The sequence below is a fragment of the Pomacea canaliculata genome, linkage group LG11 (genome assembly GCF_003073045.1).
Source record: "Pomacea canaliculata isolate SZHN2017 linkage group LG11, ASM307304v1, whole genome shotgun sequence".
In the NCBI taxonomy this organism is placed as follows: domain Eukaryota; kingdom Metazoa; phylum Mollusca; class Gastropoda; order Architaenioglossa; family Ampullariidae; genus Pomacea; species Pomacea canaliculata.
In genome coordinates, this window is record NC_037600.1 from 11,079,946 (window position 1) to 11,100,296 (window position 20,351).

A 20,351-nucleotide genomic window follows, 5' to 3' on the forward strand; every position below is an offset into this window, starting at 1 on the left:
ATCTACAATGACCTGCATGTGGAAAGTAAGAAGCCAAGCGTTTGTGAAGCTTCTCATAATTTTGTTATTTAGGTGCTGATGACAGGGAGCTGTTATAAAGATGCCACTAGAATATAAATGGTGTTTGCCAGGCTCAATGTATTGAAAGCTGTAATGTATAGTGTACTCATTGCTCAGAAATTATTTGCTTGTTTGTACATACATTTCGACTGAGGACAACTAGCACACAGAATATGCTGCAGGAGTTCTCTTCTGTCCACAAGTTCAGTCATCGTACTTGCTACTATTATAACACAAAGGTTTAAACTGCATTCCGTCGTTCTCAAGAGTGTGAAGAATTATTATAAGGCATCTGTAGGAAGTAGCAATTGACTATGGGGCTGTTGTTGCTTTCGTCGTTGTTTAACAAATATCTTGGATTGTCAAAGCCAGTAGGCTGTTGTTCTTCCGGTCTCATTTTCATTAGTATTAGATATTAGTAGTTTATCATTTTAGCTGTGAAACAGTTAAGAGTTATTTTCACATTGGATAAAATAATGTTTAACACGATTTACAAGCTTCACGAATTGAAGCTAATAAGAATAATAATAGAAAACGAGATTTGTGTAAGTATTTTTGTTGCTAGCTTTAGGTTTAGCTATTTACTTTCGACTTTTGCGCTTTAATGCGAGCATCGACGCTTGGCAGCTTGTTTGCGCTCGTGCGTGTTGGTGTATGCGTGCACGTGCGTACACTATCATCAATAAAATTCCGTAGTCAAATAAATGTTCTACCTCAGATTTCTAAGAATAGTACTTTTCCAGGAAATCTAAAAGAAGAATATGCCAGTCTGAAAATATAAAAGAAGATGAGAAATTTCAAATTTATTAATAGCTAAAGGCTTGTCATACACAAAATAGACAAAATTTAATTATAGTTAATAAATAAATACATGAATTAAAACTCCTAAGACAAAGATCAGTGATTCATAATTATTGTGTCAGGCAGCATGCAGGCATACAATGTGTTTAAAATCTTTATGCTGAGTCAAATATTTGCAAGTATTACACTCAAGCATTTTTGTAGCTATAGCTTGACACGTTCTTGTTTCCTGGGATGTGAAACATAGTCAGGCCCACCTGTGTACACAAGGTGATTTTTACTAAATAAACTTCATTAGTAGAGATGTAGTAGAATAGTAATTTTATGTCTTTTCCTCCCAAAGTTGCGGAACTACGAAATTTTAGCGATAACTAGCAACAGCTCAGTTATTTGACTACTCTTGTTTGTCAATCAATCATTAATCAATCAATAATCAATCATCACTGGTTCTCTTTTACACCAAGAAAAGAAAAACAAGAAGATGGTCTAAGGTACTCTTCTACAACATGGTGGATACATGCATCTTCAATGCCTACATTGTTTGGACTTTCCTAAATCCATTGTGGCAATGGGAGAAAAGTCATAAAAGGCTAATCTTTCTGATGAAACTGGGCAAGAAACTTGCTGGGCTTGAAAATCTATAAAGAAAAATGTTTTCCAGGAAGAATAAGGTAGACTACACGAGCTAAATCACTCTCCCACCTTTTAAGAGCTTCGCGGAATGCAACTCCATTGCCAAGAAAGTCACAGCACTCATTCTCTTGTCCAAGATGGAATCACAAAATACACCTGCGGCTGTTGTGGGAGATTTTCATGTGGACTTCATGCAAAGCTTGTCAATGACTTATGTGCTCGGCAGTAATCACATTTTTTCAGCCTAAGTAATGCTGACTTTTGTTACAATAACAGAATGTGAGCCTAATTAAAACAATATGTTCTCAGTTGTTTTCTGATTAAGTAATAAAGGTCTGAAGAGATTTTGGGATACAGACTCTTTTCATCTTTTCTAACATTACTATGTTCAGTCATTGCAGTTTATGGTACATGTATTCACATTTTTTTGATAAAATATTAATATATTATAAAAATATAATAAAAATATAGTATAAAATATTGCATTGTTTTGATAAAATAAGTATTCAGATTCCACAGTATTCGTCATGAAATGAAGAACAAAGTAGTGTTGGACTCCATTTCTGGTTAACGCTATCAACATTTCATGTCATTTAGAGGAATAACTGTTGATGAACAGTAACTTACTTATAAACAGCATTGTTAATTAATGAACAGAGCCAGAAGGCAATAATCATTCTAAGGTATTTAAAAATTAATTTTCATCAGCACTCATGTGTACATTTCTTTCGTATCGCTAACACAATATATTTTATTTGCTGAAATAATACTCCGTCAGCTTCCCTTAATGTGAAAAGGATGCTTCCCCTGTTTTCTGTATGTGTGTGTCCCCACAGCTCATACAATTTTTTTTTAGTTGTTAACGTTTTTCAACAGAAAAAATCATAAACGAAAAAAATGTGTACTCCTCTTGTTATGCACAATAAACAGTTTAACACAACAAGCTCTCATTGGGAATATCAACACTCAGGTTGGTGTCGTCGTCAGCCACAAAAATATTCTCGTTTCTTGTCTCAGTCTTCTTCTTCTCTGATATTCTTTATCTTATCCTAGATGTAGGAAGGGCTGTTATCTGTTTAAAAGACAATAAGGCAGAGGGTATAAAATTTAATGATTTAGTTTTATAACAAACGAAAAAATGTGTAAATGTCCATTTTTGAAGAGAAAAGACGCCTTGACATCAGCACAAGAAAACAGGTAATAAAAAGATTCCCTCTTTATTATTTATTAACTACGAAAGTCTGGACATTTATCACAGTTTAATGAGACTGTTGTAGTCTTCCTAGGCAATCACATACTCCTTTGTCTATTTAAAACTTGTACCTATATCTCTCACCTTAGTGCCTATATAAAAGATTAAATACAGCATAACAAGGCGGTTTGACAGGTTCTTCTACAAAGCCCTGGTCTTTCCCGTCAATGTAGAGGTGAAGGAAGTTTGATGAGTCCACCAGTACTCCAGCCTCGACTCCCGACTTTCAAGGCCTCGTCCTCCTCCTAGCCCGCGTATATATATTAAAGACAAATACCTGATAACATTTACCTTTTATAGAAATACTTGGATGGAGATGTGAGCATCCTAGTTTGACCCTTGTCTTTGATTCTAGCATGCACTTTTTACAATTATCCTTCTGTGCTACAATGAAAAAAGAAATTATGAAGTCTTCTAAAAAACTATTTGATACGAGCGGAGGTGATTTGAATTTATTGTGACTGATGTACAAAGAAAAGAGGCATACCCAACTTACATTCTTCAGTATGACAGTACTTCTAAAATTTACTATAAAAATGATCAAAATCATCACCGCCAAAATAACATATTCACAGCTCACCTGTTGGCTGTCACCCTCATCCACATATACACATCCTTACTTACCTCTATCTTATTAGCCTCATTTCGTTATCTAAGATAGATGTTAGTGGCATTTTATTACTATAAGCAAAGAAGTTTTTTTAATCTAGTTTAGGGAAATAATAGTTGTCACTTAATTTTACCTGCTCATTAGTAATGGAAAGAATATCCAACTTAACCTTTAAGCATGCTTTGTTTAAAAAAAGGTAAAAAAGGAAGTGAATGATAATTAGCTTTAACTTTTATACGTAGGCGAAATCTCAAGCCAGTTGTACAGACTTGAAGCCATGAAAACTCACATCAAAGTCCTCGTATGAGACGTCATGGGGCGTGATGGTAACAAAGTCATTCCAGTCCTCAGGCTTTGTCCCAAAGAGGTGTACAGGAGAAGTTCTTGTTATTCCCGGGTGTATCTCGCCGTATTTACCTGCTACTGCGTTAATTCTCACCTGTGTGAGAATTACAGTGTCACGACATGCCAAACTGTGACAGTTGATTACAGTGACTAGAGGCTGTGCATCACTTAGTAAGGAGTGGCCATGGAGAGACACTATGTATTTAGGCTACTCAATCCGTTGTAAGTAAGCTTTTCTCAAACTTTAAAACAGCTAAAAACAATAATAATTCCAAGTGATTATTTTGTTTGAGTCTGTGCACTAAAAAAGAAAAAAGTACATAAAATTATTTTTTTTTATTTTGAAGACTGTTTTATTAATAATAGCACTAATAATCATAATTATCATTATCGTCCTCCTACTCTTCGTCGTCATCATCATCATCATCATCATCATCATCATCATCATCATCGTTTTAGCCTAATATCTTACTTCATACAAGACGTTCGCCACCATAGCGTCACGTGACACAATCAATCCGTCAACGTAGTTCTGCGACTTTATCTTCTCCGCGGTCCTGTTACCGTTCGTCAGACGAATGTTGTTTCCGCAGTTGTCGTGGAACACAAGGACTGGTGGCTGTGCATCCAATTGTCAAAAATTTCCATTCTCTTGTCGATGCAATTTATTGACAGATATGTAATTGACATCTATGCTCGCGCGCGCGCACACACACACACACACAGAGTATGCTTTCAATATATTACTTAAGTCAAACAGTTACTAAATCTATGTAATGTAAGCACTTACAAGAGAAAAACAAATTCTCATGATATCATTTTGAATGCCTTAAACATTTCCATGACCTGCTATGAAAAACATGCACACCGATGCTCTTTCAATGAAAAAAAGGGTTGCAAAGGTTCGGAGACGATGAACATTGTAAATAATGTTTGTAAACATTGTAAATAATGGCCTCTCTTTCACTTCGCACAGATAAATGATTTATATCATACCTATGACCAGAGTTATTAAATATATATATATATATATATATCTGAGTATCACAAATAAAATAATAAATAAGATTGTGTACTTGTTTCACAGATCATAACTATTTGTTACGGTCATTTATTGAGAGTATTTTTCAACGGTTCAGCGCATGCGCACTACCCGTGGTTAAAGCGGATGCGAGGGTTAGCCTATTAGCCCTCCGTAGTTTTTAACCGAGTCACATAAAAGTAAAGAAAAAGTGTCAAAAGCATCAATGTAGTGTTATAAATTAAAGATGGCATGAGAAAAGTAATTGTTATTTTCTTTCCAGATGGTAAATGTCTCAACAATCAAAAAATGAAAATAGTGGTCATGTTGTAAAACGACCCGTTATTTGTCCATGGGAAGTAAAGGACGGCTTTATCTTCAATCCTCCAATCCTTCTCCTCAGTAGGAGAAAAAGGTGCCGATGGTTGCGGCCGCAAAGTATAATACCATGTTGAAAATATATGTTAGAGACATATTGAACACGTATTAATATTTGTATATATTATCGTTACAAAAATAACAATAAATCGTTAAACTTTTATAAAATAAAAAAAAAGACTGATGGTAACTTAAAAAAAAACAACACAGACAGACAGATACACAAACATTCGCCCTGTTTATTGACACATTTCTTCAGCCTACATATATTAACACAAAATATGATTTCACACACACACACACACACACACTTTCTTTCTCATTTTCGGTTAGTCACTAGCTCGCTTAATGGAAACTGATAAGAGGAAGAAAAAATGAAAAGTCATCAAGATCCGAACGATGACTAGAAAAAGGAAAAACTTGTATTAGTTTTACAGTAAAAGAAACAAATACTTCGGTAATACAAAAGACCTTTACCTCTGTCTCCATTTTAGGCTGCACCAACATCAGAAGATCGTCTTCTATCCGTCTCACAACCTCTTGACAACATTCTACACTTGACAAGGGCTTCTCCCAACAGTCTGCATTCACGTCAGCACTGATGTCAAGGCTGTTGACCCTGGTTCTCAGATCCATGCTCATGAGTATCAGTACAGGACGTGGTGATACTGCCACCGCTCGCGTCACAATGGGTTTGTGTGACGTCACTTTTCCTAGCCGGTTGCTAAGGTCAGTCTTGGCGTCACGTAATAAATTCCTAATGTTGAGATGTGACGTGCGAGACTTGTCCTTTAACTTGTTACGAACATCTTCCACCAGCTTGTGAAGACGGTCACATGTCTTGTCCACCTGCGCCATGTCTTCTTGCTCGCTGACATCAACTTCCTGTAGACGTGACGTCAGCTGACCTATAACCTGCTCTAGCTTCTGCTCCGCTTCTACCAGAATCTTTGTCAAGTCGTTCAGTGAGTTTTGAGCTGATTGTATTTCATCGTCAAAATTGCTTTCTTCTGAACATATTCTGTGTTCATGAGACCAACAGGTTTTGCAGACAGCTATTTGGTGACAGAGGCAAAAGCTGTCCGCGTGTTTGTCGCCGTGGTCAGCACACAGTGCAGGGCGGCTGGCAGCCAGACGTTCATGTGTCACAGTGCTGACACTCTCCACATCGTGACTGCGGGTTGCAGGAAGCTTTTGATTAGCTTCCGCACACGCTGAACACAACGTTTCGAGGCACAACATACAGATGAAGTCCGCCCTGACGTCCTCACACACACAACAAAGGTGATCTTTACTCAGCACACGAGCGCTCTCCACCAGCGCTTCCATCACAAAGTCTGTCGGCAGGGCGTCAACAGCCTTGGACGAACTTTCAAAGAAGTGCTCTACTATAGGACATCTACACAGCGGACACCCAGCATCAAGTTTGGAATCCAAGCAGGAAAGGACACATTCTCGACACAGGAGATGACCACAGGGTAGAATCATTGGTTTCGTGAAGTCTTTGGTGCAAACAGCACACTCTCTTTCGTGTGTCTGAGCCATCTTGCAATCCTAGTTACTGATGATACACAACATTACAGTGATTATATTCTTTGTCATTTTAACGTCTTGAATTATAGATTTAAATATCTATATTTAAGTGATTTGAAACGGGGACGGGAGTATGAAAAATGTTTTCTCAAAACGAGTAAGATTAGTGGAAATCCTGGAGTATAACTGCGTTTGTTTGTCCATTTTTTTTTGTTTATTTCTGATTGTTTTTTTTTAACCATACGCTGAAATGCTTTCTAAATAGAATTAAAAAAAGGAAAAGGAAAAGGAAAAGAAAGGAAGCAGTAAATAAAGAAGAAGGAAAAAAGACTATGGTCTCGTGCTATTAAGGAAAATATCAAAATTTGAGCCGATCACATGACATGGTGAATGTACCGATGATAAGCAGTGTAAGTAGAGTTTACAGTGAGTTTGAGATAAAAATTTAAGTGAGGCTTGAATCTGCCTGGCCTGACAATGTATCTGAATATTCTACACTAAAGAGTCAAGAATTTTTTACCTTAGATTGACTTCTCGGTATTATTACAGAAATGCAATGTTTTTTTAGAAGCCTTCGATTCACACATACTGCTTTTATTTCTAGACTTTTTTAAACACATTTGCACGCATTTAGCTTAGCTATACTTCTTATAACATAATTTAGCTTAGTTAAACTGCCTATTACCAGCGCCAACACCATCTACTTCTCCACTTCTTTAAATCTTGACTGACTGTCGGCTGGGGGATAGGACTTGATTGCCTCCGACACCTACTGCGCACATTGCAGTCAGTCAAGTGCAGAACAGATTTTATCTTCATCATTTGAGAAATTATCCTACAAGAGATAGACAGACAAAGGGAAGCATCAGAAATACAGGGGAGGGAGAGAAAGTAGCCGTGTGACAGAGATAGACGATGTCCTGTTCATATCCTTGACATGTTGGCCACCTGTTATAGTACATCAGACAAAGATGTTGACCTGAGCTTTATTTACTAATCTTCGTCGGAGTTAGGACCAATTTGCATGCAGTGGACCCTGCTGTTTGCTTGCACTTTACGCTGCCTTGGTTCCCAGCTATACATGTGAATCATCCTTGAAGACACATCAGAAAACTATTCAGTATCTCTACAGCCCGACTGTAGTAAATGTGTCCCAGCTGTTTACTTTTATTTAAGGTTTCTTAAACTACAGTTCTAGTTTAAACTCCATTTTTGACCAGGTCACGTGTCACTAAAAAATTAGAGTAAGGGAGAAGGAAGTAGGGAAGGTCCGATAAAGTTTTAAGCTTAGTAGGAGGTACATCAGCCATGAGCTAAACATTCCCGTGTTGTCAGGCGTTCTTTCCACTCTTTACACTCTCGAGATAACACCAGTGAGCAAACTCAACTGCTCACAAGCAAAGCCCAGAAGATATCACCTCCCGATTTTTTTTTTTTTTTTTGTGCTTGTTTTTTTTTTTTTTTTTGCTATTCTCGTGATAATTTTATTTTTATAGGCAGTGAACAGCCTCAGGTTTTATATTTGACATTTGCTTTTTCAATTTTTAAAATGTGGTGATATATGTAAAGCCGATTCATGCGCTAGGGCTTACCGATACTGATAATCCCATTGTAAATACTTTCTTAACTACTGCCTTTTTTTTTTTTTTTTTTTTTTGATTTTGAGTGGATTTTTTTCCTTTATTTTTTTATCAGACTTTAGTTTTGTATTTTTTAGACATTAAATCTTGGAAAACAATCTAATCTAATAACATGGTTGGAAATGTCTGTCAAAACAAAAGTTTTATTAATTAGTAACTTTCCTTTAAGGCTTTTTTTGTTGTTGTTGGAGGTTCCGACTGATTAAAAAAACTGTGAGTTTAAATGAATACCTGCAGCAATGAATGTAATTATTTAAAGGCTGATCGGAGTCACACTATAGTTCACCAAGATGGCGGTTAGCTGCATGCATTGCCCGGATGTTAGCGAGTGTGGCGATATTAGGTGGTGAAAGTATTGAGAGTTTACTCACCGTCTCCTTTGGATGAACGAGTTAGATTGGGCTTGACTCTGTCTGACCTGCAGTTTACCTCAGTACTTTCAAAAGTTGAGAACTTTGTTCCTTAGAGGATCTGTGCAATACGTTAGTCCGAGCTATAGCATCCAACCACGGTTCAGGTTACCCTTGTACACTTCCACAAACTAATCTAGAAATTCCTGACGACACAAAACGTCCTTCTGATAGTTGAGTTCACACTTCTACTAATCTCCTATCTGTGACCCACGATGTGAGTGCTTTGCCCTTTCCTCCCACATCCGGTGACGTGAGCGACAGGTGGAAGGACTACTTTGGGTGAAAGGCAGGGGAGTACGTTTGTCCTCAGGGAAAGTCCTGGTTCGCACTTTTTATCCTCTGGGGACGGTATTACTCGATGAACAACCTTTAAAAGTCTGTGGACTAGAGAATCTATTGGACCTTGAAGCTCTGTACCTCTGTCCATATTCTCCGCCTGGCAGATTAAGAACATGTCCCTTCTACCTCCGTTACTCTAACAAACTTTCTTTTGCTGGGTCTGCAGAATCGAAATGTAAAGGAATTTTTGTTTGTACAAATATACGGAGATTTATTTATTTATGTTAAACCTTATTGAAAACAGTATGTCACTTGATCTGTCACACTGTTACACGGCATAAGGATAATTGTCGGACACTTGTCAAGAGGCCAGGCAGAGAGGAACAGAAGGTGATGGATGATAATGTGACTTGGACTTGAAACGAGTCTTGAGAGTTTTTAAAGCATTCCACGCTGGGTTAATATCAGAGATAATAAGTGTGAGCTTTTGAAAAAGATCCCTCTATAATGTAAATGGCGTGTATGAGATACAAATATGCTGTCATGAAAGCTGTATATGATAACGTACTCCTCACTCGGTAAAACATTTTTTGTTTATAAAATCGTTCCTGGAGTGAGTAACAAGAGTACAGAAGGTGCTGCGAGAGTTCTAATGTGTTCAAAAGTCCATTCGCAAATTTGAACCTCTAAGGACACAAAGAACTAAACAGCATTCCATCTTTTCAAGATTTTTTAATAATAATAATAATAATAATAATAATAAAAATAATAATAATGAAAAATTTTAAAGTGCATACTGACTCTCCAAAGGAGCATGCTCTTAGCTCTTAAGAAGAAGAACGAACCATATCATACGAGTGACAGGAAAACAAACAAATAATATATGAACTATAAAAGAATTAACAACCGCAGTAAACGAAGAATAAAATCAAATATAGAAAAAAGATGAACCAAATAACAAGAACAAGAGTTGAGAATAACATGATATTACAAAAGTAAGGGTGTGAAAAAAGGACTCGCATTATGGGAAAGGTTGTTGGCGGACATCACTTGGAGGAGGACAATGAAGTCTTTCTCTGGCAGACGACACTGTCAGTACCGTTGTGACGCCATTTCTGTTCTGACGCAAAATATTGTTTAGTATTGACGTCATTGTCACTTTTCGCATCATAGACGCTTCACACACACACGCAAAATATCAATGAGCGGAGGAACTACATTATAGAGCCAGCCATGCCAGTTAGGTTGGCAGACGTGTCAGGATTGCAGAAAAAACTTTAGCAAATGAAACTTAAATCTCGATAAAAAAAAGTGTGTCAGGGTTGACATTGTTGTCAGCGAACAAAGACATTCGTGTTTTACTGTCACGACATTCTTGTTCTTGGATATTCTTCATGTCCTCCTGGATGTACGAAGGGCTGTCACCTGCTCAATAGACAATAAAGCAGCAGTTACAATGCCGGATTATTTACTTAGCGAGGAAAAAAAAACAATTCAAAAAATATTGAGCTCAGTGGAATATAAGATAAAAGTATTTCCTATTTATTATTCATTAACTACAGATTTACAGGCGCTATAACAGTAGAACAGTGCATATGACCTTAATAGGTCCCCGAGGAAATCCCAAACTTCTCTGTATAATATATCTGTGTCTCTCACCCTATAGACTGAAGAAAATAGGTCAAAAACAGCAAAACAGGGCTGTACGACTTGTTTTGCTGCAACACCCTTGTCCTGTCCGTTGATGTAGAGGTGAAGGTCGCTTGATGAGTCCACAAGACCCCAACTCGACTCCCGACATGAAGTCTCTCGAGATCATTTCCTAAAGTGTGCGATACCTGATACAAATACCTGATACCGTTACCTATTAACAAACTATTGTTGGGGAGGGAGATTATTTGATTTAACCTGTACCCATTCTAACTCCCGACTTATCTGCTTTTGTGACCTTTTCCATATTTATTTTTTAATTGTAAACATTGATGAAGGAATGCTCGATGCCTTCCAAAAACATTTGTTAGGAGCAGAGATAATATGATTTTTTGTGGCCTAATGCACAAAAATTAAGAAAAAAATCCATTATTTTAGGGCTAAGGTCACATTTATTAATATCAGTTAAAACTTTAACTGTGTGATTTTCTTTTGAATGGTAACCCTCCGCTTCAGATAATATTTTAACAAATCTAGGTGAATACCCTAATCTATATCTTTAGGCAAACGTTTGTAAACTTCATTGCACACATGATCCAAATAATCACCTATGTAACACATCGCAACTAACACATTAATTGTAATTGTCACGACACTAATGTGTACAAATACGATTCTGATGTATATCTATTTAATCCTATTCTGTAGAATGTGACGTATGCATGACTATTTTTTTACCGAAGGCAAGAAAACATTCAATTAAATATTGATAATAGTATTTGTCCCTGAATTTTACCTACTCATTAGAAAACGAAAAAAATGTCCAACTAAACCTCTAAGAATACTAAGCTAAGGAAAAGGTTAAAAAGACGTGAAACAACCTAAATTCTTCCATGTAGACCAAACCACAAAGCTATTTGATGCACTTGTATTCATGGAAACTCACACGTTTTCCCTGATGGTGAATCCAATAGGGACCGATGATGATGAAGTCTGCCTGGTCTGTGGAACACGGGGTCACAACGAGGCGTGAAGGAGGGATACTTGTCACACCCACTAACATGATGTTTTCAGCGTATGCTTTATCTACATTAACCTGCATTAACAGTACAGTGTCATCACTTGGCAAACTGCCACATTCGATAAGACGACTACGAGAACTGAAGAATGTTTATCTCTCAGTAGAAATACGAAAAAAATTGTGACCCGAGGTACTAAATATTGTAACCAGTCAATCCGTTCTTAGTGAGGTTTTCTCTAACTTATCTCAACAATTTTAAACAAATAAGATTGCTTTAACCTTGTCTGTGCACGATGAAAGAAAACTCAGAAAAATACATAAGAAAAACTTTCCTTAGTAGCACATTTTAATAACAATATTTCTCCTCCTCCTTCTCCTCCTCCTACCCCTCCTCCTCCACCTTCTCCTCCTCCTCCTCCTCCTCCTCCTCTTCATCATCATCATCATCAAAATCACTTACTTCATACAAGAAGTTTTCCACCATAACATCACGGGACACAACCACCCCATTGAAGATGCCATTGTTCTCTGCGGTGGTGTTGCCGGGCAACAGACGAATGTTGGCCCCGCAGTTTTCATGAAACACAAGGACTGGTTGCTCAGCGGTCCGCTATAAACAACGCCCTCTTTTTGATGAAATTTATTGACAGATATTTACCAATATCTATAATGTATAATAATAAAAAGTTAAGTAACAAAAGTTATTCGTCATAATTATTATTGTAATAGTTAATATCTCAAATGTTTTTCCTATTTGTTTTATGTGTTGTATTTTGGAGACTGGTTATTTTTAATTTTTGTACGCAAAAATTTTAGATGCTTTAAATATTTTGAGGACCTGCTAGTAAACACTTATACAAGCCGGTGTGTTCTGAATCCAGAAAACTATTGCTTAGAATATTTTAAAAGTGAAATGTTTAAACAGTAAATTATGTAGTAGTCTCTTTTTATTGCTTGAGATGTTAAAGTTGTTAACGATGTTTGAGCGAGCAATTTATATGATTTTTTTAAATTACTTATATAACACTGAACATACAAAAAAGCATTATTTACCTGGCTGCTTTTAATAGCCTCTTCTAGCTCGTAACAGAGAACATTGAGAAACATGTCCTTACTAAGATCTTTGGCATGGTTAACAGTCTACAAAAATCGGGCTTATGAGATTCGTCGGTTACTGTGTTTCCATTTTATTTAAAATGTTTACCATTGGCTGCTTCTCTTTATTTATAATTTTTATTACCCTCTTTCAGTTACTCTAAAAACCAGGTTAGTAGAAGACAGAAAACGTTGTACATTATGGACTTTAACATATCCTTAACTCGATTATTTTGAACTGCTGTACAGATACTGTATCCTCTAAAACCTTTTCATGAGGTAATAAGTAAGAAAAAATTGTTTGTAAATCCTAAAAATATCAAGAAACATCTCTATTTAATCAACAAGAAGGTCAGGGGTTATGTAATTATACTTTCTTCCTTTGTTATATACCTCCCTAAAAAGCATGCAAGAGTGAGAATATGCGCTATATAAGTCTTCACATATCGTTATTATTATATATTGTCAGAGCTTTTTCTGCCACAGTGGACTGTGTTTAGTTTGTGTGTGTGTGTGTGTGTAAAAGATTGTGTCTGCTTAAGTTTAAATGTTGTATGCTCACTAAAATGCAACATTTACTAAACCGGTGTAACAGTAAGCCTGACCAAACTAAGGACAACTATTATAATGGAATGTTAGATGCTTTAAACTTGTTGATGACTTTCTTTAAAAAAGTGTATATGGAAAATTATATACATACCTTCTTCCAGCTGTTAGAGCTTTTACAGTTAAGGAAATTAAGCAAATGTTCAAAACTGTTTCTAGACATGTTTTATAATATATATATATACGATGCTAAAAATATAGAAAAATTGTACCTTGCTTTTATTAAAAGATATTTTCTTTTTGGAAGAAACACTTGGCAGGTGAGGCTAGTAACAGAGAGAGAAGATTCAGAAATATGCGATCTTTGACTGCTAAATGTAATATTGTATTGTTCCCCTAAATGAGTTACTCGTGAAATTTCTAGACGTGTAATGTGATAGAAAATAGGTGAAAAATATTTTACACAATTTACATACATACTTGCTTTTTATAGCTACATTAATACATATATCACGAGTAAAAATAAAATGTGTAAAAAGATTATTTACCTTGATTTGCTTATCAGTCTTTTCCACTTTGAACGAGCAGCTTGAGAAGGAACTCTATTAACAGACAGAGAGCATTGAGAAACATGTCATTTGATGATCCCCAACTTGATTAACAGTCTGAAAACAAGACTCTTTTAAGAATTTTTCTTTGAGTTAGTTTGCATATTTAAAAAAAGATTTTTATCATTTACTGCTTCTCTTTATTTTAATGTTTATTCTTTTCAGTTACTCTAAAAGGCATTTAGTAGGACAGAGAAAACAAGGTTGTAAATCATTGACTTCATTAAATCGTTAACTTGCTTCACTGACCACAACTGATGGCCCTTATATATGTTTTATCTTGTACTTAGCGCAGTTAAATAATATACATAAACACATTAAAGTTTAAAATCTATTATATGTATATCACCAAAAACAGTTATTTATTAAGATTGCATACTAGTTTCACATACCATTAGTATGGAGTCTTAATTTGTCTGTTACTGAATGCATTTGATGTCGTAATGAATATAAAGGTAAAAATCTATCTATCTATCTATCTATCTATTCCTCTTCGTGCATCAGGTTGCACATAAGGCCTCAACCAGAGTCCGCCACCGATGTCGATCGGCTGAAACCCGCTCTAGGTGACCCCATGTCCAGCCCTTTCACTTCATCTCCCTTTCCACTGTTCTTCTCCAAGTTTCCTTTGGGCGGCCTCGTTTTCTTCGGCCGTCTGGAGTCCATCGTAGGGCGACTGTGGAGAGGTCTGCTGTCTGCTGGTGGAGCACATGTCCAATCCATCGCCAACGCCTTCGTTGAACCTGCGTGGTGATGGACTCGGTTTGAGTTCTTTGGTGGAGTTCTTCGTTGGTGATGGTGTTTGGCCAAAAGATGTTAAGTATGCGCCTGAGGCATCTGTTTTGGGAGAGATCAAGTCTGTTACAGATCGATTTGGTCATCTTCCAAGATCCTGATCCGTAAAGGAGGGTGCTGATCACATTTGACTTGAAGATTCTCAGTTTGATCTTCTGGCTGATGTTTTTTGCCTTCCATGTGCTCCTCAGTGAGGCGAAGGCCTGGCGGGCTTTCGCCACTCGGGCTCTAATCTCCACCTCCGCATCCCCGGCGTTTGACATTTTGACATTAAATAGACATTTAAAAATGAATGGTTTGTCCATAAATATGCATATCTATACACTTTTATAATATAAATTAATACAAATAATACAAATTAAATGTGTAATGTATAAACCTATTACAAACATCAACATAGTATCTTAACATACATAACAATTACTCATTACAATTTTATCCCCAAAAAAAATTCGAATATAATTTACTAATAAATATCGGGTCTAAGAATTTTCTTGACGAGTTACCCTAAGTGACTGTTACTTACACGGCCAAGTTAATATAAGTATCAACCGTTATCACAAACACGCAGAGTAACATCTTTTTTCTCTTTTTCTCAAAAATGTCTACAGACTACATATAACAGCACAGAATGGGATTTTATGTACACATACACCTTTCTCTATCGCATTGTAACTTGGACACACTCTCGCTGGATACTTCTACCAGAGAGGAGAGGACCATGAAAGAAGGATGACTGAAAGACGAGGAAACCTTTTTTTTTTTAACAAAAAACTAACTAATTAATAATACAACAAAATCCAGTTAACCTTTTGTTTTAACTCAGTCTTCAGCTGCTCCACCTTCAGTAGCTCGTCTTCTATCCGACCCACAACATCTTGACAATATTCTACACTTGAAAAGGGCTTGACCCACACCTCTTGTTTCAAGTCAGCGCTGAGGTCAAGGCTGTTGACCCTGTCTGTCAGAGCCTCTGTCATGTGCATCAGTGCAGGACGTGGTGACACTGCCGCCGCTCGCGTCACAATGTGTTTGTGTGACGTCACCTTCCCTAGACGGTTGCTAAGGTCTGTCTTGACGTCACGTAATGAATTCCTGATTTGCAGATGTGACGTACGTGTCTTTTCCATCAACCTCCTACGGAAATCTTCCACTAACTTCTGAAGACGGTCACATGTCTTGTCTACTTGCGCCATGTCTTCTTGTTCGCTGACATCAACTTCCTGTAGACGTGACGTCAGCTGACCTATAACCTGCTCCAGCTTCTGCTCCGCTTCTACCAAAATCTTTGTTAGGTGGGTAAGTGAGTTTTCAGCTGAATGTATTTCAAAGTCAAAATCGCTTACTTTTAAACATTCACTGTGTTTCTGAACCTTACAGGATTTGCAGACGGCAAGTCGGTGATAGAAGCAAAAGCTGTCCGCCTGTTTGTCGCCGTGGTCAGCACACAGTGCAGGGCGGCTGGCAGCCAGACGTTCAGGTGTCACAGTGCTGACACTCTCCACATCGTGACTGCGGCTCACTGACATCTTCTTGTGTACTTTCGTACACGCTGTACACATCATGTCCTGACACTGCATACAGATGAAGTCCGCCCTGACGTCCTCACACACACAACAAAGGTGATCTTTACTCAGCACACCAGCGCTCTCCACCAGCGCTTCCATCACAAAGTCTGTCGGCAGGGCGTCAACAGTGTCGGACGAACTTCCATCTGACTGCTCTACTATAGGACATCTACACAGTGGACACCCGGCATCACGTTTGGAATCCATCCAGGAAATGACACATTCTCGACACAGGAGATGACCACAGGGTAGAATCTTTGGTGTGGTGAAGTCATTTGTGCACACGGCACACTCTCTTTCGTGTGGCTCAGCCATATCGAATAATCTGAAGATACAAAATGTTTAAAGATAATGCTCAGTTTGCAGTGTTGGGTTAGTGATTATCTCTGTAGAATAGAATTTAATGTGAAGACATTTAAGGTAACAAGACATAAAGGTAAATTGCATTTCTGTGTTTTTTAAGAGGTATTTTCGAGTGAAACCAAAACAACAAAAAGAGGAGTACAATCGAAGAAGGATAAAGGTTTTATTAAAAAGAAAATCTGTCGGCAGGTTGTCAAGAGTAGAGGACGAACCTCGATCTGACTGCTCTACGATAAGACATGTACACAGCGGACAACCGGCTTCACGTTTGGAATCCGTCTAGGAAGTGACACATTGTCGACACAGGAGATAAGAAGAAGGTTAAATCTTTAGAGTAATCATTTATTGTCGATCACTAAACGTTGTCTTTCCTATTTCTGAGCCATCTTTGAGTCTATGTTACTGATGTTACGAAACAGAAACGTTTCGATTTTTCTAAATTACATACTCTACGGGATAAACTCTATATTGAAAATGTAAATTTCGTAGATGAAGACTAATAACGTGTGAAATGGAGGAAAGGAAGAAGGAAAACAATGTGAGTTTAGTAGACATCTTTCAGTGCTGTTTTCTCTATTGCTGATTGTTTTTCTCTTAGTGATTCATCTTGCAAGTTAAATACTCTGGATGTAGAAAGAAACGAAAAAGAAAAAGAAATAAAACGTCCGCCCCGTGACATTAAAGAAAATATCAGAATTTCAGCTGATTACATGAATTCTTTTATTATTTCTATCGAATGAGATAATTTGAACACAATGATTAGAAGCAGCGAGTTGTAGATACATGATCAGTTATCGACCTGAGCAAATGTAAAATAACATGAAATATTATCCAGCACCTGAGCTCTAATACTTGTTATTCTAATTCTGTAGAAGTTTCAGGCTGTTAAAGCAAACTGTGATTTTAACTGAACACCTTGAGCAATAAATACACAATGGCTGACCTACCTGAGTCACCGTCTTGTCTCCAAGATATGGCGGTTAGGTGACACACAGACCTGGATGTTACTCAATGTGTCGACGTCCGTAGTGTAAGCAGGTAGTGGACTCACCTGCTCCTTTAGATAAGGAATTGCAAAGTGGGGAGAGGGTTTAATCTGCCTGAATTGACAGTCTACCTGAGTATTTCAGACTAAAGAGTCAAAACGTTTTCACTAAGAGTGTTTGTCGCTACGACGACAGTTCGTGTCTGTGCACGTCACGTCACATTTAAAAAAAAACCCAGCAACTAATTTTGAAATTCCTGTTAAAATAAATTACTATACAATCAGATTTTACTTTTTTTTTGGGCGGGGGGGGGGGAATGTAAAGAAAATTGCTCTAGACGTCTTAAACTGAAAATAATATATTAGAAATAACTGTCTTCAAGTACAGTGACCGATACTTACTTGTGTCGAAGTTTGTTCAAAAACCTTATCTATCATGTCCTGTAATTTTATTGTACACAATGAGAATAATTGTTGGTAAGCTCCCACGTAACCAGATAAGAATAACCAAATAAGAATAGAAGGTAATACAAACACGTGGGCGACCATGTTACTTGAAGGAGCTATAAATATGGAAAGTAAGGACCTCGGGGTTTATGAAGGCTCCCTGACTGTGAAGTAAGGAGCCACACAGTCCCACTGACTGTCAGACACCCCGCTTCACTCTCACACACTCACAAACACACACACACACACACACACAAACAAGCAGCCACTCATATATCCTTACATATACACAAGCACACATATTCTGTAGTAGGATTTCTTAAAACCAAATTATTTGTGATGCGAGCTATGAAACATGAAAGTGTTTAATCCACCCACACAGTCCGGAAAGTCTCTTTACGCAGAGGCACAGAAACTGTAAATAATAATTTTACTTATTGGGTAGCAGAAGAAAATCACAACGGATGATTATTTTCACTGTCGATGAACAGTAACTTATGAACAGCCTTTTTAAAATTAGTGAACACAACAAGAAACCAAAGGTCAATGCAAGGTATTTACTAAATTTATAGCAGCCCTTATGTGTATAGTTTCGTAGTGTTTACACAATATATTTTATTTGCTGAAATAATATATCATTCACTTCTCTTCATGCTAAGAAGTTGTTTCACTCGTTTCTTTATGTGTGTATGGGAGAGGGAGGCAGCTCATCCAGTTTTCTTATTTGTTAATGTCTTTCAACTGGAAAAAAATCATAATCAGATACAATGTGTACTCGTCTTGTTTTGGATAGCAATCAAATTCACTGGAGCTCTACGTGGTAATGTTAACACTCAGGTTGGTGTCATCCTAAATCAAAAAAATATTTTAGTTTTATTCTCTCAGCCTTCTTGTTCTCTAATATTCTTTATGTTCTCCGAGATGTAGGAAGGGCTGTCACCTGTAAAACAGACAACAGAGCAGCAGGTACAAAGCTTAGTGCTTTACTTATCAAACAAACAAACATTTGTACAAATATCAACTTTACTAAAAAAAAAAAAAGTCTGTACGCCAACTCCAGGAAATAGGTAAGACAAGAGTCTTCTCTTTATTGCTCATTAACTGCAGTTTTCTAGACACCTTCATGTTATCACCTCTCAAGAGACCGTTCTAGTCTCCCCAGGCAATCCCAAACTCCTCTGTGAAATATAAAGTGTGTTTGTGTCAGGAACTCGACTGGTTACGATTGTGTAGTGTGTTGTTGTGACTGTGGATAACTAACCATTGTTTAGTATGGAGACTTGTATTCACTGTAAACTCATTTGAGGCATTCCCTAATAGGCCTGTGGTGCAGAAAGAGTGTGTGAAGTTTGTGTAGGAAAGAGTCGGGAAGAATGTAGTTCCTTTCCTAGCCAGTGGGGAAAAATAAAGGAAAGACATGCCCGGACAAGTGTCAAAGTTGACAGTTGAACCGCACCGAGATATTACAAATATTACAAATATTACAAAGGTTCTACCTTCCTCATAGCTGTAACAGTTTGAACTACTGGAGCTGCAAACCGAGGCTCATTTGTTTCAAAGAATATTGAGATTTTATTTCGGAGGTAAGGGATAACCGTCGCTACTCCCAGACTAACAGAGGGGATCCACTGACGGATAATTTTCTTCCTGTGTTGTGATTAGTCTAACAACCTAGTGACCCACAGATGCTACCTTGCCCGACATCTTCAGTGAAAGTAGTTTATAGTTTGTGAAAGCCAATTAGTGGATCGATATCCATTATCGGACATTGGAATTTCTTGGTTTTGAAAAAATAAAGCTTTAGAGACTGTGACCCAAGAGGTCCTAGTTAATTAAGAAAACTCAGCGATAGTCTAGAATATTTAAATAGATTTAGAGTGATTCATGTGTTTATGTATTTGTGTGTGTGTTTTCAACCCTGCATGAAGTTCTTTAGTAAAATTAACCAGTGTTTGGTTATAAACATATAGAAATTAAGGATCATGCTTAGAAAAGAGAAAAAGAATTTAAAAGAAAATAACTATGATAACAACAAATGAAGCTAATCAAGTAAAAAAATAAATTCCACTGGGCACTGAGACACCCACTGATCTCTTTGTTTTCTTCTGTCAGTGTCAGTGTCTGCCTGTATGACTGACTGTTGTGTTTGTGATAACCTGTGTCTCTTACCTTAGTAACTGTACTGCCAATATCAAAGACAGCAAACCAAGGTTGTGTAACATTTTTTGCTGCAACACCCTGGTCCTGTCCGTTGATGTAGAGGTGAAGGTCGTTTGATGAGGTCACCAGTACCCCGACTCGACTCCCG

The 20,351-nt window shown here is 37.3% G+C and overlaps 2 protein-coding genes across 2 annotated transcripts; both read right to left on the reverse strand.

Moving 5' to 3' along the window:
- Positions 1 to 4,161: 4,161 nt before the first annotated feature.
- LOC112575740 (probable E3 ubiquitin-protein ligase MID2) lies at positions 4,162 to 8,282 on the reverse strand. Its single transcript, XM_025257747.1, has 3 exons — positions 7,582 to 8,282; positions 5,578 to 6,661; positions 4,162 to 4,320 (listed from the first exon to the last, which is right to left on the reverse strand). Exons 2-3 carry the CDS (start codon positions 6,643 to 6,645, stop codon positions 4,162 to 4,164), a joined length of 1,227 nt encoding a protein of 408 aa, XP_025113532.1. The 5' UTR covers positions 6,646 to 6,661; positions 7,582 to 8,282.
- Positions 8,283 to 9,738: 1,456 nt separating this feature from the next.
- Positions 9,739 to 20,187, reverse strand: LOC112576273 (E3 ubiquitin-protein ligase TRIM33-like). The gene is made up of 8 exons (XM_025258614.1): positions 17,559 to 20,187; positions 15,490 to 16,573; positions 13,826 to 13,879; positions 13,550 to 13,603; positions 12,097 to 12,246; positions 11,562 to 11,711; positions 10,625 to 10,803; positions 9,739 to 10,390 (listed from the first exon to the last, which is right to left on the reverse strand). The coding sequence occupies exons 2-8, from the start codon at positions 16,561 to 16,563 to the stop codon at positions 10,387 to 10,389; spliced, it is 1,665 nt and encodes a 554-aa protein (XP_025114399.1). The 5' UTR covers positions 16,564 to 16,573; positions 17,559 to 20,187; the 3' UTR covers positions 9,739 to 10,386.
- Positions 20,188 to 20,351: the final 164 nt, after the last annotated feature.

Bases quoted from the DNA above. Each gene is read 5' to 3' on its own strand.
- LOC112575740 (XM_025257747.1), bottom strand. From the start codon at position 6,645: ATGGCTCAGACACACGAAAGAGAGTGTGCTGTTTGCACCAAAGACTTC. The intron at 4,321-5,577 runs GTAAAGGTCTTT...TTGGATGCACAG, and splicing joins AGCCTAAAATGGAGACAGAG to CCACCAGTCCTTGTGTTCCA.
- LOC112576273 (XM_025258614.1), bottom strand. From the start codon at position 16,563: ATGGCTGAGCCACACGAAAGAGAGTGTGCCGTGTGCACAAATGACTTC. The intron at 13,880-15,489 runs GTTAACTGGATT...GTCTGTTAATAG, and splicing joins AGACTGAGTTAAAACAAAAG to AGTTCCTTCTCAAGCTGCTC. The intron at 12,247-13,549 runs GTACAATTTTTC...CGTTGTTTATAG, and splicing joins TATCTTTTAATAAAAGCAAG to CGGACCGCTGAGCAACCAGT.